Below are 17013 nucleotides of genomic sequence, written 5' to 3'. Positions count from 1 at the left end.
CATGTCGCTATTTTGTACTCGTTCCGGGCCAGCTCATCTCGCTGTTCAACCTGCTGGTCATCACACCATATGATAATCATGGTGCTTCGTAAGGCAGTGTCTGCAACCCGAAAAATCCCCATTTTGCAGGAAAACGCACGATCGGCCGGGTGAGAAGCAACGACGCGCAGAATGCGAGAGAGAAAAGCAGCAAAGTCCTAATAATACGCGCACCGACGTCCGTGAGGTGGTGGTCAGCTGAAAGGGACGTATCAGCAGCGGTAATAGGGGCAAATGATGATCGCGCACGCGCTGCCGCCGGCGAACGCGTTACACAGCGACCTCCATGATCTCGGTCAGTACAGCTGTAACGAACGGCACGTAGAAGGGTGCTTATGTTCGGGTTTGCAGGCTTTCTTTATTTTCAACCAGAAGGGAGAGGTACGCAGTCTTTTTTGCTACAGCATGGAAGAGACTTTGACGCCTACTGTAGGTCCTCATTTCTCGTCTGTACCGGACGGACCTGAAGTAGGTAAAGGACCGATCCTGCTGGCGCGGACATGGCTTACAACAGATGCTTTATACAGACGGTCGATAGCAGACGTCTTTCGGATACAAGTTGTGTCGAACAGCGACGTCCGGTCGCCCATCATCACTCTCGGCTCGACCAGCTTCTTCCATGTCCGTGTCAACAATCTCTACATCGTCGCGGTGACGAAGTGCGTAATATGCGTTACCGCGTGATACCAAGCTGACAGGATTATTAGATGTAACGCCAATGCGGCTCTCGTATTCGAGTTTTGCTACCGCTTCACCTCGATAGCCAAGTCCTACTTCGGGAAAGTGGACGAGGAGTCTGTCAAGAACAATTTTGTTCTGATATATGAGCTCATAGATGGTGAGTGTCGCAGTCTCCTGCACGGCCTGACGAGAGGTACGAATCACCACTGTTAGAGATCGTCGATTTCGGATACCCTCAGAACAGCGAGATTGACACGCTGAAGAGCTACATCACCACTGAGAGTGTAATGTCGACATCAATCGCACCTGTGAGTCTACAGTAATACATTCATGGCAGAATGAATCCTAGACACGGTCATTATGCAGGAAGAGTCCTCGAAGATCACGACACAGGCAACCGGTGCCATAAGCTGGCGGCGAGGCGACGTCAAGTACAAGAAGAACGAAGCCTTCGTCGACGTTGTCGAGACAGTGAACCTCAGTATGAGCGCAAAGGGTATAACCTATTTGGCCGACTACCCCCCACAGCTTCTCACACTTGCTTAGGCACAATCCTGCGCGCGGACGTGGACGGCCACATCCAGATGCGCGCCTACCTCTCCGGCACGCCCGAATGCAAGTTCGGCCTGAACGACAAACTCGTGATCGACAAGAACGACCGCACGGGCGCGAGCGACGCCGTCGAGCTTGACGACTGCCGGTTCCACCAGTGCGTGCGCCTGAACGAGTTCGACGCCAGCCGCACGATCAGCTTCGTCCCGCCTGATGGCGAGTTTGAGCTCATGAGGTGCACCGGTGAAGTCATGACGTGTTGCGGGGGCTAATAAAGTTGCAGGTACCGCGCGACGACGAACGTGAAGCTGCCGCTGCGGGTGGTGGCCACCGTCAACGAGATTGGGACTACGAAGGTTTCATACGATATTACGGTGAAAGCAAATTTTGGCAATAAACTATCGGCAACGAACGTGGTGGTGCGTATACCTACGCCGCTGAACACCACGAACGTCGATTGCAAAGTCGCGTCGGGGAAGGCGAAGTACGTCCCCGCGGAGAACGTAGTCATCTGGAAGTGAGTGCTTAAATACCTTATCCCATGGCGGAGACGTTAATGCACCCCGGCAGGATACCTCGAATACAAGGCGGACAGGAATGCACGTTCACCGCCATGGCTGAGCTGACTAGCACGACGACCCGACAAGTGTGGACCCGGCCACCGATTGACGTCGACTTCCAGGTGCTGATGTTCACGGCGTCAGGCCTGATCGTGCGGTTCTTGAAGGTGTTTGAGAAGAGCAATTACCATAGCATCAAGTGGGTGCGCTATTTGACGAAGGCGAGCGGGACGTACCAGATCCGGGTGAGTCGATCCTCTCTCGTGTGTCTTCTTGTACTCAGTCATCTCTCTTCCCCTACGTCCATCTAGTACTGAGGGGTCCAGGTGTATGATGTATATTACTCGACTTAGTTACAATCCACATAATAGTTTCCTTTAAGATTGTTTTTGCGAAGTTTCTCCATTGGTATCACGTGAGCGTCACGCATCACGGTAATTAACGCGACTGCCTCCTGAATTTGTGGCTGCAATTCACTTTGACCAGAACCATCATGACCCCCATCCCCTGCACCTTAATCGGCTACCGCATCTTGAACGAAGCCATCGAGCGCTACCGCGCCGAGCACAGTCTGCCCGAGATCAACGACCGTCCCCTGCTCCAGCAGCTGGAGTCGACTCTGGGGATACCCCTAGCTCTCGTGCGCGTCGAGCTGAACGACGACACCAGCTCTCAGGAACATTATCTCTGCTGTTTCGCGGACTACAACCGCCCGTATGACGTTCAGGCGCTTGCGGCACTCCCTGTACCTCAGGCGTTCGAGAGGCTCCCGCAGGTTATCCCTGTAGAGGGGGACGTGCGGAGGCTGTTTGCACCGCACGCCATGGTCGTCTCTTGGGACGAGGCGGGAAAGTCGAGAGTGAATGAGCGGGGGCTTCCCATAGGCGCTACTGCGCCCGAGTGAACGGGTGAGCGCTTACAGAGTCTTGCCGGACCTTTAGGAACTGAATAGGGGCAGGTATGGAGCCTCTCGAATCCCAGTGTAGCGGCTTTGATCTGCGAGCTGTCGTGTACAATGCCCGGGTTTGTCAGAGTTGTTGCCGTCTTATGCTATGTTTACTAAATGTACTTGTCGCCGCGCTAGTACATGCCTGAGACTGGAGGTGTGGATACTCCTAGCTCTCCTAGGAGGATGACAAGAATAGGTTTCAATGTCCAGACATTAGGTTTCATCTGACATGTGCTGCCTTACGGAGATGTCTGCAGACCGACCGCGCTAACAAGTGACGGCGAAAGTCATAAGGAAGACAGCCGAGTATAGTGGCCACATACCTCTCACGGGTGATTCGTCGTCCTATAAGGGCCACAATCAATCAGCGCCGAATAGACGCCTACGTATAAAGGGACGAGAGAGAAGGGGACAAGCGTTGCAGTGCGAACCCCACGACCAAGTGCATTCCGCCGGCGCGTATTGCAGTCCTGGCGACTTTCCCGCTCAACTGAACGGCAAGTTTACTTAGATTCATCTTCAATAGCATTTGCGACAGCCGTCGCACATTCGCACCAGTACATCAGCTCGGTTCTCCACGGTGTGTGATCACTCTCTGTCGGGACGAATAATCAGCTTAGAGTTATTCAGATGCCGTACAACGCGACCATCAAGGAGGAAGCCCAGTACGCCAGGAGCCTTGGGGACGGTGCTACCGAAGATAAATTCCATGCCACATACAGCGCGATTCTGACAACCTGGTTCCCTAGCGACAAGGGCTACATCATCGACCATCAGGTCATGGGCGAGGGAGGCAAGCCAGAGTATATCATCGTCCGTCACGCCGGGGGGAAGCGCAACCCCCTGCTCATCGTCGAGCTCAAACGGCCGAGCAAATGGAATGACGCCGGTAAGAAAGAGGTCCTGTCGGATCTCACGACCTACATCGAGGGCCGCTTCGACCTTACGCAGTATAATACCATCTATGGCCTTGGCGGCATTGGGCTGAACTGGATGGTGTGCAAGATGGAGAAGTCGGGGCAGCATGTGCCGCAGACCATTCTCGGGTGGCGGGCGGATATCAGCAGTGACCAGTCCTACACGGATTTCGCGGAGGTTGCGGATAAGATTTATCACATTCAGTAAACGGCTGGATATCCCTGAGAAGTATACATTTGACGAAGAAAAATATATGGAAATAATGAAGTAGTCTCGATAGTACTGGCCATGCTCACCGTCTAGGATAAGCGGGACGCTAGTTCTCTCCTCTTCTGAGTCTTTAACGAGCACGCAGCCTTCCCAATGAACGGAGCCGCATTCACAGATGGAGCAAATTCGTACCAAGATATTCACCTCTATCTGATTTGACTGGTACCGGGACTATTGTCTTCTTCATCCTCACTATCGTCTTCAACCCAACTGTCGTCACCTTCCCCAGCAAAGTCCCACACATCTATGACAGACCCATCGCCAGTAACGCTAGCAGCGACACACCACGGGCCCTTGAACACCACCTGCCGGACGCCGGTGATCCCAGGAAGCAAATCGCGCACCTCTCTGCCGTCCCGGATGTCCCACATCTTCAACGAACCCTCCGAGCCGCTGACGACCTTGAAATCATCATGCTGGAAGCACGTGATAGCTCCCGTGTGCGCCGAGAGCGTGTACTGTAGCTCGCCGGTGTCTGGGTTCCAGACGCGCAGAGTGTCATCGGCGGCGGCGGAGACGAGGCGGGACGGCGAGAGGCCTAGAAGACCGACCAGGGACGTGTGTCCCGTGAGGATGTGGCGGCATTCGCCGCTGTGGAGGTCCCAGATGCGGACTGTCCCGTCCATGGAGCCTGAATATGCCTTGTTGCGGGCGGCGTCAAGGGCCACGGTGTAAACTATAGGATAAGAGAATTAGTTGGGTGGACGCGAAATGGCAATAGCGCGAGTATCTACCTCTTTGCGTGTGGCCATGCAAAACCCAGCGACATTGCCCGGTGATTATGTCCCAAACGCGGACTGTGCAATCGAAACTACCGGATAACAGTGTGCGCCCTCTAGCCGCGAGCGCGCGGACGGCATGCTCGTGCCCTGCCAAACGATGTTTATGGTACGGATTATCTCCCACGTCCTCCTTGCAGTTGGTAAGATATGATCAGCGATAGAACGTGAAATATAACGTGACTGCTTGAACTGACATACGCCGCTGGTTCATCAGTCTTCCGGTTTGTGTACTCCTTGTCATTTGGTCTTGGGAGCAGCCAGACACGCATGGAATTATCTCGACTGCCGGACACGATCAGCGGTTCCTTCGGCCACTTCTCCTTCCCGGTGCCGCCCTTCGCATCCACAACATCCAACCACTCAGGTTTTACAATCGTCAGACACCTCACGGTGTTGGTGTGACCCTTGAATACGTGGGTGCACCTTCCCGTGCTCAGATCCCATACTCTTACGGTACTGTCGGAGGATCCGCTGACCAGGGTATCTCGCGTCGTGGCTAGGCACCAGACGCCACCCGTGTGGCCCTTCAGAGTGTGGATTAATTGGCCTGTAAGGAGTGAGTATATGTGGATGGAGTGCTCGTCAGACGCGGAGATGATCCGGTCATGCGACAAGAGAAGGCAAGTCACTACAGCCTTGCCATGGGCAGGGAACCTGAGGCGCCTTGGGTTGTCATTTTGAAACCATCGAGTCTGGACGCTGTCCTCCATATCCCTCTGCGGTGTGGTAGTCGTCGGTGGTCAAGGATGCAGACTGCTGCCCTCTTATAGAAGGCAGCTAATACTTACGTCGAGTCACCTGGAGGAACCGCGGCGTGTGAAGCAGAACTGCTGATCATGATCATATGCGTTCATTGCGCAGTCGTAAGTCTGTGAATTGCATAAGCGAGTCTGCTGGAGGTACTTACATCGTCGGAATATGTGTCTCCAGGCTGCGTAGTGAAATTACAACCGGCTATAATGCATAGTGTCGTTATATTGGAATATACCAGATGGGTCAGTCCACTGATGCATGTTTTGGAGAAATGGAGGTCTATTCGAAATGAGCATGCCCGACGATTTGACCTGAACTTCCGAATACCCACCTGCACCATTTCTGGTCTGAGAGTTGATGAAGTACACAAGACATGGACAGGAACGTACCAAATTCGTGCTCGCGTGCCGTTGGACTTGGTTTGGAGCGTCTCTGCGCTGGTTGTGATCACGTATTTTTCTGCAGTCTCGATAGTCTTTCTGAAATTTATTCCCATTTGTTTCCCTTCGTATACGAGCGGTACATATCGCTGCAAGCGCAGCGTGAGATTGCGGGGAACAGAAGCGGTCGTGCTTCTGTGCGAACCGCCCATAGAGCGCTGTGGTAGGGTTGCAGACGGCTAATTCGGGTCAGTTGCGCGTCCAGCTCCCAGCAGTCCACGTATCGTAGTTCTTGCTTTCTACCACCATAAACCTTTGCGGCCACGCGAAACGAAAACTCCATGTTTTGGAGGTAGTTCGCAGCACTCTTGTGTTGGGAGCGCGCTGAGCAGGATGCCATGTTTTTGGTAGATTCGGGCTGTACCACTCGCTCGACAGCCTCCTGGACAAGGAAGATGTCTCGCTCGAAGAAATACTAGACGAAGATGAACTGCTTCAGGAGTGCAAGGAACAGAACTCAAGGCTTATAGATTATTTCCAGCGGGTGGACGTCTTGCAGAGATTGCTCGGGTACGTGACGGGGCAGATAGAGTGCGAGGAGAAGGGCCGATTCAAGTGAGTATTGTCACCGGCTCTTGCGCGAACGCCTTCGTTGACGACTTACCCATGGGGAGGTATCCGTATGTTGCAACGGAAGTATTGTGCAGCGAGATATGGTCCATCGTAGAGACCTGTCTTAATAATTCTGACCAACTGCTCGTGCCCTTCTGGGAGACCGTCCTCGACCGGCCCCCGGAAGAGATGAAGACGCAAATGGTCATGGCCTCGCACTTTGCCAAAATCAACGCAGTCTTCCTGAACAAAAAGCCCGTCGAGGTGAATCCTCCTTTCCTCTCCCCGTTGCCCATGTAAACGCCCAGCCGCTGCGCGCTCACGCAGATGCTCGCGTTCATCCAATCGCAACCGCACATCGTCGCGCGCCTCCTGCGGCACATTGAGGCGCCGTCCTTCGTCGACTTGCTCGTCCGAATCATCCAGCTGGACGAGCACCCCGCGTGCGGCGGCGTTCTAGAAGTATGTGTCCATATCTGACTGCCATTTGCGTGCGGACGGACTCCCCTCATGCACAGACGCATAGTGGCTTTCGGAAGAGAACCTGATGGGTCGGTTGGTGGACCTCATGTCGCCATTGCATACTCCCGATATCCATACCGTGGTCTCGGAACTTATCAAGGGCATCATATCAATGGCTGCACCGTCCCCAGGCGCAGGCCTCACGGAAGGTCTACAGAACGGGCCCGCGTCGAACCTTTTCGCTCGCCAGCTCGCTCACGCGAGCAGCATCTCAAAACTCACTGACTACATCTTAAGTGACTTCGGGTCGAAGGGTGGGGAGGACAGCAAGTTAGCAAACGCCCTGCAATCAACGAGTAGTTCCAGTTTGAGCAAATCCGAGGACAGCGAAGTACCATCTATAGACGACGATGAAGTCCTACCGAACAAGGAATCCCACACCTCCTCCGTCGTCCAGTCAATTTCCATCATCATCGAGCTGATCCGCAAGAATAACTCGGACTACTTTGAGCCATACCTCTTCCACACGCTACGCAACCGCCTCATCACCTTGCAGCAGCAGCTCCCCGCGAACCCGGACGAATCGCGCGAAATGCTCGAGCGCGCGATGCGTGAGATGGTCGACCGCATGGGCGTCGTGCACCTCGGCTCCGTCCTCGAGATTACTTGCAACCGCCTCGATGAGTACCAGATGTATCTGGACAGTCCGCGATCCCTGGTGCGTCACGTTTTGACCGGAAACAACTATACTGTACGGATGCTTATCTACGCTGATCGGACTCGGCTTCACAGGAAGGCCCGATGCTGCTGACGGTCGGGACGATCGCGCCGCTCACGTTCGAGCGGTACCGTATCTGCGAGCTCTATGCGGAGCTCCTGCACTGCTCTAACATGTCCCTATTGAACCGGCCGCCGGAGTACAACCACATCTACGACGCGGAGGGCCGCTTGCAGGGCGGGCTCCCGGCACTCGAAGAGCTCGCACGCGTGATAGCGATGAGCAACGGTGACGACGGCGACGGCGATGCGATGGACGAGGAGAAGGAGGAGCTGGAGCCCGCGCAGGAGCTGCCCATCTCGAACGCGTCCCACGAGTCATCGTCGGTGCTGGATTCGGACGAGGAGATGGATGATGATTCGGATAATGATGCTATGGAGGAAATTGCTATGTCGGACGAGCCGCCGTTTGCGGTGTCGCCACCGCCGACCGCGCCTCTCAGTGCTTCTCCGTCTACCACAGCACCGGCCTCGACTGAGCCACAGCTGGTGTCTGCGCCGCCCAGGAAGAATTCGCTGACGCTCACAGCTGATTCGGACAGCACGAGTAGACCTCGGTCGAGTAGCTCGCGCAGGAGTCTAAAACGGTCGGCTACCCTTGACAGTCAACCGGCTCCCCCGCAGCCATTGCCCATTGGGGAGAGACTGAAGCAACAGTTCTTGGAGAAGAATGTACTGTCAAAGATGCTGGTATGCTTGTCCCCGTATCTTGGCGTGTGATAGTACTGAATGATGGCTGTCCACAAGGACTTGTTCTTTGGATTCCCGCTGAATAATTTCCTCCACAGTGTGGTGTATGATTTCTTGCACCAGATCCTGACAGGGCGGGTAGATGAAGGTATGAACCGGGAGTTGACCATCTCGCTCTTCCGGGACGTGAGGATCATGGACCGTATCCTCGAGGGCCAGCGGAGAAATGATGTTGAAGTGTAAGCGCATTCACATTCGAAATTGTCCAGTTCCGTGACTGTTTTCGTTTCAGCGCGAAGCCGAAAGGCGTTCGGCTTGGGTATATGGGCCACCTTACCCTCATCTCGGAAGACGTGATAGGTGCACTGGAACATTATCCACCAGACTTGCGCGCCGTCATCCGTAGCTTCGCGCCGCAGCCTGCATGGGACGAGTATGTATCGGGCCGCTACATCGAGACAAAGAAGAATGATACGTCCCTCTTGGGTGGCGGTAAGCCGGTCGTCGGTCCCGGAGCGCCAAGGGCTGGCCCTGGAGCTCGCTGGAAGGTGGATGAGGCGGAGGGTGCAACCACCCAGGTCGAAGCCACAGAGACGGCTGACGCTGGCGTTGGCGGGTCGGAATCGGATGTCAAGGAGGAGCCCTTGCGGAAGCCCTCGGGTTCAAGGCGGGAAGGCAGCGACGACTTCGGCACGGCCTTCATGGATGAGGATGAGGACGATCATGGAGCTGCTCCACCGCAGGTGCGTGCCAAAATCTGCCATGAGGGTTCTCGTTCTCTGTCCTCACCGTCCTCTAGTTTGCCCGCTATCTAGCCCAAGAGATGCAGTCTTCAAATCACTTCGGATCTGCCTCCTCATCGGACGGTAGCGACGAGGAAGAGGATGAAGGGGGTTGGCTGGCACAGTCGACCTTCAGCCTCGGTGCCCCTCCTAGCGGCCGGCATGACGAGAACAATCGAACACCATTAGATAGGAACGGATTTGAGGTATGCACAATTGCCCTATTGTATTGCCCCCAGGTCATGACCAGTGTCATGTCCCTAGGATGCATTTACTCCACAGGGAGGCTATGATGATCCTTTTACAGAAGAGGTACGCCATTGTCTTCCCACTGGTGATCTGCGTGCTTATGACCTGACCCAGGACGATGCCTTCGGGCCTTTCTCGGACACTGCTGCTGCCAGCGGCGCAGACCCTTTCACCTTCGCATCTTCCTTCAGTGAAGAGATAGAGCATGCTTCGTTTGAGGACTTCGGTGACTTCGGCGACTTCCAGGCTGCAACCGAGGGCGACGGGGAGCTGACGCCTACCGCGGGCAGCTGGTCGTTCACAAGTAATTCAAGTGCGAGCTCAGAGCCTGGTGTCCTTGAAGACGGGGCAGGTGGGGATTCATCCAAGGAGCGCGCTGAACGGAAAGCCTTTGAGGAACCTCGGACTGCCCTCACTAATGATCAACAGACGTTGAAATCTTCATGACTTTCGCTTTCCTACCTGTATCTATGTATGTAATATCCGTTACCTTGAAGCTCGGCGTGGCCGGTACCCTTTAGACTTCGTCACAATACCTCTTCGCAGAGCTTATCTTGCGTTGTGGGTGGACATAGCCCGGAGTAGTAGTGGAGGTGAACCTACTACACCGAAAGTCCTCTGATGATATTAGGCGAAAAATGTGTACAAAGCGAGATAGGCCCATCATAAACTTAGCTCTTCCTCGCTGCTCCCCTCGCCGATCCCTTTAGAAAGCCAGTACGATCTATTCCTCACCGAGTACTTTGCTCTTGGGCTTCTACCCTTAGGAGATACCGAGCGTTCCCGGGTGCCACCGTCGACTATATTGAGCTCGATGTGATCGTCGCGTATAATGCCCTCCTCCTCTTCATCGTCAGTAGTGAAGTAGGTATGCGCGTCCTGAGCGGTGCCTGTTCGCCGCCGCTTCCGAGGCGGTTGCCGTTTATCGATGGCGTACCGGCTCTCTTCCTCTTGCGCGGGGGGTCCGTTAGCGTGCGCTCTGTTCTCCTCTCGGTCTGAAACTGAGGGGCTCATGTCCATATCTGCTTCTCCCCATGCGGATGCGACACTCGCGGACTGCCGGAGGCGCTCTGAAGACAACTTGCGCTTGGGCGCGCGAGGTGAGGGCGACCTTCGGCTTCTGGGCGGGAGTGCCGCAGATGGTGTGATTCCGAGCATGCGATGCAAGATGCCCTTGACGAAGACTTCTTGTACCAGCTTTCTGTGATTAACAGTCTGCGGAACAGCGATTTCACCAGTCAATGGCTTCGCAAGGCTAGACGTACGCCGGAACTACCAACCTGCTGTGTTACGCCCAGAACACTGGACAAGATACTCATCTCCTCGGGGTCGGATCTGTCACGGAGCCGCACAGTACGCCCTTCCCTCCGTGCGCTGATCATGCCCGCACGGAGGTACGCTGCAGCGGTCATGATCCCATGAGCCCCAGCGAGAGTGGTCCGCACGCGGTTGATCCCGTAAGAGCCCTTGGAGATATCGTTTGCTAAATGACTCGCGGAAATCAGCTTAGGCCACGTCGACGGAACAACGAACACGGTCTTACATGGATCTGCGGGGTCCTCGATAGACAGCAAATGACTCCTGTTGTAGTCCAGCCAACCCCGCCTAGCCTTGCTAAAATACGTGCCCCCATCGCGCAACGAGATGCCTACTTCATGGTAATTAAAGTAGCACCCATACAGCTCGAAGAACTCCATCGCCAGCACGCCGAGATTCTGGCTCGGGTCGATCTCGCCCCGTCTAATCTTCGGGTGCATCTGCAAAAAGCTGATAACCATACACACCAAACTATAGCTCCCCAAGCCGCCGGTGAAAACCTCGTTCATGCTTCTCTGATGCAAAAACGTTTTGACGAGCATGACGAGGGGCTTCAGGGCGGGGAGCGCAGCGAGGAAGCCGTTGATCATGCGCACGACGGGCACGCCGCTCGCCTGGTTCACGCTGATGTCGACCGCGAAGCGCCCGTGGGTCGTTGTGAACTTGATGATGGGCACCTTCGCTTTCGCGATGATGGACACCTTGTCGGTGATCCCCGCGCGCTTCATCGTGTTCGCGAGCGCGTGCAGGACAGTAACCTTGTCGGAGTAGGCCATCGAGTCAGACTGCACAACTAGGTCGATGTCGCTAGGACGGAAATAGATTCAGAGCGTGGACAGAAGGGAGGAAAGCAGGGGCACCTTACCCTAGGGGGAGGTACAGCTTGGTCTCGTAGCTTCCGAATGGGAAGACTTTGGCGTCTGGGAATTGCTTCGTGATCGCTTTGGACACGATGGCGATGATCATGCCCCTGACTTCGTCTTCGACGGGAGTAGGCGAGATGTACCGGTGGAACGCTTCCACTTCTCGATGAAGCCTGTATGTAACCGTTAGATCGCATTGTAAGCACGCACGTTGGGCATCGGGGCCTATACGCACATCTCTGCCACATTGTTACAGCTCTCCCAGTCGACGTCGTGTACCCAGGGCGCGCGGCGGCTCGCAGCGTCGAGCCGCTCTTTCTTGCTCGCATACCCATCGTCTTGATCGTACTCGTCCGCCTTCCTCTTCCGCCCGGGGTGCTCTGCAGTCTTTCTCTTGCCCCGATCCCACTCCCGAACGTGCTCTTCCCTGTCCCTCCCTCTCTCCCTCTCCTTCTCCTTTTCCTTGCCCTTCCCGCTCGTCCTTGTACCCACCTCCCGGTCCATATCGAAGTCGAAGGGTATAAAGTCCTCGCCCATCTCGAACGTATTCTTCTTTTCTTCTGCCGAGCTAGCAGGCGGACGTACCTCAGTGGCAGAAGTGGAGGCCGGTGGCTTCCCGTCCTTGACCCTCTGCCGCCGCTCTGACCTGCTACTCCGAGACGTCGAAGGCACCCCCAGACCCTTCTCGTCCTCCAGTCCGTCATATCGACCACCATTAAGCGCTGGCGGCGGCGAATCTAACCTCGAGGCCAACGGCCGTCTGTCCCTCGGGGGCAGCCATTCCCCGTCTTCGCTCCTCTTCCGCGACTTCGACTTTGCCTTCTTCTTCCTTTTTCTCTTCTCCTCGTCTTCCTCGCGCTCCGCGCGGTCCCGTTCCCTCGAGGGCCTCTTCCCGTCTGGCGGAGACGCGTCCTCGTTCGCCGTGTTCTCCGACTTGCGCCGTTGCCTCCGGCGGATCTTCGTATTGGTTTCTACTGCTTCGGGGGCCATGTCGGGGTTAGTCATGAATTCGTGTGTTTGCAGACGGGCGAAGAAAGCAGAGCTGTGGCCTAGGTACGGTTCCAGATTACGCGTAAATCGCTTGAGTGGTACTCCCTTTGCTTTCTTCGATCGAGAGCGAGTTTTATATTTCTGGGGGGATGTAGCACCGCTGGTTTTGGTCCTGAGGAACGTTGAACCCTCTGTAATTATACTCTCGGTTTTATATGGGTCCTTCTGCTGCTTTGGAAACTTGGAGCTCAGAGGTTTGACGCGCCCTTCCTGTTGGAATTTGGGGCCTTTCGGTGTAAATTTCTGAAATTTGGGCGGACGTCTAGGTTCTTCGAAAGCAGGGGACCCTGGCGCCTCAGACTTGAGCGGAAGCCTCTTGATTCGGCTCGCCAAGTTGTCAGTCGATTTCAGAAAACCGATTTCCTCGCTGTACCAGCGTCGAAATAAGAGCGCCCCCTGAAAAGTGTAGCGAGGAAGGAGCGTCCAGCAGAAAGCGAGACGCGGCAGTTTGGCTGGAGGGCATGAGAGATAGTATTTAGGGGTTTATTAACCATTGCGACTCGGACAACGTAAGTAATCCGATATAAATATTTATGTAATTCGATTACCCCGCCGCCGTTGCTCGCGGTGCCCGACTCTCATCTCCGTCGAGTTCGATGGTGTCGGCGCAACGCCAGACGCCCGCACCCCGATTATTCGACGTGCTGAACACGACCGATGCCGCCAGCAACGGCACCTCAAAGCTGGGCAGCCTCCTCGGTTACCCGTCGCGTCTCCTTCATCGCGTGCGCAGCGGGCTCGACGAGCTGCTATACCAGGAGGATCAGGCAGCACTAGCGTACGCGGCCTCGCACGACGACAACGATGCGCTGAGGTCGAGGTACGGCGCAGTCGTCATGCCTGGACCATGGGGATTCCTCACGTCGGGGTATGTCGTCGGCTTGTTTGCAATGGTGAGTTCGCTCTGTTTGCGGTCGGTGCAGGTTACAGATGACCAGTAGGCCTTGATCCTGAACCGCATACAAAATATCGTTGTTCCCCCTCGACACCCGCTCACGTACCGCGCCCACCGTGCCAGACAGCCGTATCAGAACCGGGGATCGGTCTGGCGCGTGATGTACCACTCTGTGTTCCCTGTCGACCTGTCGTCGACGTTCTGCCGCCTTGTGCTACGAATTCCGTCTCTATACTTTCTGTCAAAGGCGCTGGCACTATGGACAATCATCTTGATACAGACCGCGGACTTGTTCCCGTCGTGGCAGTGGGGATGGTTACAAGCCATCGGTAACTGGGCTGCGACCAAGGAGATGGAGGACGTCTGCTGGTTCACGTTTGCGTCGATATGTGGTGGTCTATGTGTCGGTGCACTTACGAGAGGATTAGAGGGACAAGGCTCACCCAATAGTTCCCCCTTCAACCTGGTATGCTTCTTTGCATGCAACGTATCCCGTAGCTTACCCATGCTGCCAGTTTGGCTACGCTTTCCTCCTCCATATCTACTCTTCCCCGCTTACCCATACCAAGAAACCACTCGGCCTGCCCTCGCGACCGGACGCCCATGTTGTCATCACCATCATCCTCCCCCTCTTACAGGTGCCGTTCTCCGGTTACGACCATTGGTGCCTACTAAACGCCTTCCAGGTCGTGCTGATCCACGCGCTCGGCATCAAGCAGCGCTGGGCGCGCCAGCGGCTCGCACCGACGACGCTCTGCGCGCTGCTCACGCTCGCGCACTTCCACTGGGTGCTCTGGTTCTCCGAGAAGCCGTACCCGCTGCTCAACTACCTGCCCTGCGTGCTTGAGTCCACACTCGCGGCGATCACGCTGCTGACGGTCGCGCTGAACGCACTCACGCAGTTGCTGCTCGAAGGCGCGGTGACCCGCCCGCTGTTCGGCCACGCGGCAGCGCTGCTCCCGCGGTGGGACGAGGATTTCTCCGTCGCGCTCCTCCGGCTCGGAACGGCGAGCTTGGAGGCAACGAGCGTCGCGGGGCTGGGCAACGAGGTCGGCGGAGTGACCGCTGCGGATCCCGCGCTGTCGCTCGCCAAGGTCGCGCACACGGAGTACGGCGAGGTCGAGCTGAACCGGTTCGGCGTGGCGAGCATCTCGCATACGATCGAGGCTCGCGGGCGCCGGCGCAGACGGAAGGAGGGGTTCGCGAATGAGATACGGAACGTGAGGACGGGGACGGGCCAGGACGATGTGTGGTGGGATGCAGTGTGGTACAAGGAGTTGGCTCGCTTCGGGGTTGCGGTGTGGAAGATGTGCAGGGGCTTTGGCAGGTGGGTCTGGAACGTGGTGAGAATGAAGCCGACAGCGCTGTCGGACAGCCTGGTAGTACACCAAGCTTTGGAATCACCGACATTTAGGGAGAACGACGAGAGGGACGAGAGTGACGAGGAGGGGGTGGGAGAGGCCGAGGGGAACGTTTACGAGCGCTTCCTGCGCGAGGAGGCTGTCAGTGATGACGAGGAAGAGTACCGACCGACCGATTCTGCCCTGTCCGATGACGATGGCTCGGATTCAGACGAAGAAGATGAGCCGGCCGTGGAGACGGTCAAGCTTTATGCTGACCTCTCTGAGTCCTCAGTGAGCCGGACCGGCGCAGACTCGTCGGTCTTGCTAGCGCATATGACAAACGCGACCCCGTCCCCGCTTACGAGGAGACGATATCGCCGCCTCGCAGAGCCTGGGGGAGAGGCCTCCTCCAGATCAGAGAGCTATCCTGACCCCGGAAAGTTGGACGTCCTCGACGCCGTCGCGCGAGAACGACGGTTAGCAACGTCCTCCCAGAGGCGGGAACCTGACGACGACAGCAGGCGGAACTGCGTAGTGTGCACGGTCGAGCCCCGGCAGATTATCTGCTGGCCTTGTCGGTATGTCTCAGATATGCTTTGTTTTGTCTTGGTTAGCTCTTATGCTAATCCGGCTGCCCGTGCTGCTCAGATGTCTCGCATTATGCGATGATTGTCGAGAGAATATCGCGTCTCGATCTGCAGCATCCAAGCATACCTGCCCATGCTGTCGCCGGCCGTACGTGTCCTCTTCCTTTTGCGAGACGCTAGCTCACTTGCCTCCGTTCAGTGTGGAGGGCTATTCCAGAATTTTCGTGCCCTGATGGGCATTGCTATCGTGCAGCTGTGTAATTAATGCTATTGTCGTATGTGGATGTATTGTTATAATGTTTTGTGTTTTATAACTTGAACTACACGGAAGTCGTAAGCGGACTTGAAAGTGCACAGAACTCATCCACTTAGACACGCTCGGGCTCTATTCAAAACCTATCATATCATCTTCAAGGGTACATCTATTGCTCATATCCATGCCACATACATTTCTGAACTACCCACGAATCATATACTGCTACGTGCTACTTATTATCGAATCAATGAGGGCATGGACATGGTCGCATAGGGTGGGACGCTGGCAGACGAAACGCAGGGTTCGCACGGAACCTGGGCCAGTAAAGCTGACTGGCCAGCAATGCCAATAGTTGTGTCGTCAGCCAGCGGGCTGGCAGGCATAGTATGTCAAGCCCGGCCTTGGGAAGACCGACCCCTGACGTTGAGGCGCGTCTCGATGCCGAGCTCGTTCCAAAGCGGAGGCTGGCCAAGACAGAGATCTGTCCAGCAGAGACGGAAGTTCTCTTCCGTGCTGCAAGCCCAAACTTAGAATACGGTGACGCCCGACTGCGAAGCAGAGTACTGAGACTTCATGTCGTCGAGGTCGGCAGTCCCATCCTGGCTCTTGTAGTCGTATTGCGACATGCCGCCTATGTCCGAAGCACCAGCCACCGAGGAGAATGAACCGCGCCTGCGTAAGCGATCAGATTGTGAATATGCGATGCTGCCCCCGCGCTCAGAAGGCCCGATGGCGCTCCCAATGACACTCGCACTGTCCGCCATGCTAACGGCACCGCCGGCGTCTTGAGAAATGATCGAGCTTGCGTAGCTGCCATAGGTGCTGCGCTTCGCGCCATTACCAGCGCGAGGCATCCCCGGTCCGAAAGGCCCGGTAGCAGCGAACATCGGCAGACCCGAAGAGTAAGTCGCCTGAGACCGCAGAGACTGGACGTCCGAAGGGATATAACCGAGAGCGTCGTGGGTCCTGTAGAAACTAGCATCAAAGCGACTTGGAGTGCCAGAACGACGGCCTAGACCACGAATATCCTCAGTCAATGCATTATTATCACAAACACCAGGAGGACTCACCATCTCCCATGCCTTGACCAGGCATGTAATCACGAGCACTAGTCTCATGTCGGCGGTACTGGTCCATAGACTTGACAAGCGACTTCCTGGGCTTGCTAAACTGTATCATACTCGGCTGCAGGTTATTAAGAGGCCCTTCAACCAAGCAACCTTTCTCCTTGTAGTGGGTCAGGAGG

The 17013-nt window shown here is 55.8% G+C and overlaps 6 protein-coding genes across 6 annotated transcripts; 4 read left to right on the top strand and 2 right to left on the bottom strand.

Moving 5' to 3' along the window:
- The first annotated feature begins 314 nt into the window (after nt 1–314).
- GLOTRDRAFT_71633 (clathrin adaptor, mu subunit) lies at nt 315–2224 on the top strand. The gene is made up of 11 exons (XM_007864937.1): nt 315–334; nt 391–420; nt 473–507; nt 567–698; nt 747–877; nt 934–1028; nt 1087–1216; nt 1267–1507; nt 1556–1789; nt 1843–2077; nt 2144–2224. The coding sequence occupies exons 1-11, from the start codon at nt 326–328 to the stop codon at nt 2147–2149; spliced, it is 1278 nt and encodes a 425-aa protein (XP_007863128.1). The 5' UTR covers nt 315–325; the 3' UTR covers nt 2150–2224.
- A 1187-nt stretch (nt 2225–3411) lies between these two features.
- On the top strand, nt 3412–3906 carry GLOTRDRAFT_126259 (uncharacterized protein; the record flags this gene model as incomplete). Its single annotated transcript, XM_007864936.1, has 1 exon — nt 3412–3906. One exon carries the CDS (start codon nt 3412–3414, stop codon nt 3904–3906), a length of 495 nt encoding a protein of 164 aa, XP_007863127.1.
- Nucleotides 3907–3943: 37 nt separating this feature from the next.
- Nucleotides 3944–5461, bottom strand: GLOTRDRAFT_71631 (WD40 repeat-like protein; the record flags this gene model as incomplete). Its single annotated transcript, XM_007864935.1, has 4 exons — nt 3944–4645; nt 4704–4881; nt 4946–5065; nt 5102–5461. The coding sequence occupies 4 exons, from the start codon at nt 5459–5461 to the stop codon at nt 4116–4118; spliced, it is 1188 nt and encodes a 395-aa protein (XP_007863126.1). The 3' UTR covers nt 3944–4115.
- A 664-nt stretch (nt 5462–6125) lies between these two features.
- On the top strand, nt 6126–10035 carry GLOTRDRAFT_136640 (SAPS-domain-containing protein). The gene is made up of 11 exons (XM_007864934.1): nt 6126–6236; nt 6296–6499; nt 6559–6760; nt 6824–6958; nt 7023–7676; nt 7751–8425; nt 8483–8664; nt 8718–9168; nt 9225–9413; nt 9472–9519; nt 9571–10035. The coding sequence occupies exons 1-11, from the start codon at nt 6226–6228 to the stop codon at nt 9901–9903; spliced, it is 3084 nt and encodes a 1027-aa protein (XP_007863125.1). The 5' UTR covers nt 6126–6225; the 3' UTR covers nt 9904–10035.
- Nucleotides 10021–12626, bottom strand: GLOTRDRAFT_136639 (uncharacterized protein; the record flags this gene model as incomplete). Its single annotated transcript, XM_007864933.1, has 5 exons — nt 10021–10671; nt 10737–10939; nt 11000–11580; nt 11639–11809; nt 11872–12626. The coding sequence occupies 5 exons, from the start codon at nt 12624–12626 to the stop codon at nt 10120–10122; spliced, it is 2262 nt and encodes a 753-aa protein (XP_007863124.1). The 3' UTR covers nt 10021–10119.
- Nucleotides 12627–13282: 656 nt separating this feature from the next.
- Nucleotides 13283–15797, top strand: GLOTRDRAFT_136638 (uncharacterized protein; the record flags this gene model as incomplete). The annotated part of the gene is made up of 5 exons (XM_007864931.1): nt 13283–13579; nt 13628–14047; nt 14097–15502; nt 15573–15659; nt 15711–15797. The coding sequence occupies 5 exons, from the start codon at nt 13283–13285 to the stop codon at nt 15742–15744; spliced, it is 2244 nt and encodes a 747-aa protein (XP_007863122.1). The 3' UTR covers nt 15745–15797.
- Between the last annotated feature and the right edge of the window lie 1216 nt (nt 15798–17013).

Source organism: Gloeophyllum trabeum, assembly GCF_000344685.1.
Source record: "Gloeophyllum trabeum ATCC 11539 unplaced genomic scaffold GLOTRscaffold_00003, whole genome shotgun sequence".
Lineage (NCBI taxonomy): Eukaryota > Fungi > Basidiomycota > Agaricomycetes > Gloeophyllales > Gloeophyllaceae > Gloeophyllum > Gloeophyllum trabeum.
The sequence above is the reverse complement of the archived record's forward strand: the minus strand, read 5'-3'. Positions and strand labels throughout refer to the sequence as shown.

Bases quoted from the DNA above. Each gene is read 5' to 3' on its own strand.
- GLOTRDRAFT_71633 (XM_007864937.1), top strand. The intron at 1,029-1,086 runs GTGAGTCTACAG...GTCATTATGCAG, and splicing joins TGTCGACATCAATCGCACCT to GAAGAGTCCTCGAAGATCAC. The intron at 1,508-1,555 runs GTGCACCGGTGA...ATAAAGTTGCAG, and splicing joins GGCGAGTTTGAGCTCATGAG to GTACCGCGCGACGACGAACG.
- GLOTRDRAFT_136640 (XM_007864934.1), top strand. The intron at 8,426-8,482 runs GTATGCTTGTCC...GCTGTCCACAAG, and splicing joins ATGTACTGTCAAAGATGCTG to GACTTGTTCTTTGGATTCCC. The intron at 9,520-9,570 runs GTACGCCATTGT...GACCTGACCCAG, and splicing joins ATGATCCTTTTACAGAAGAG to GACGATGCCTTCGGGCCTTT.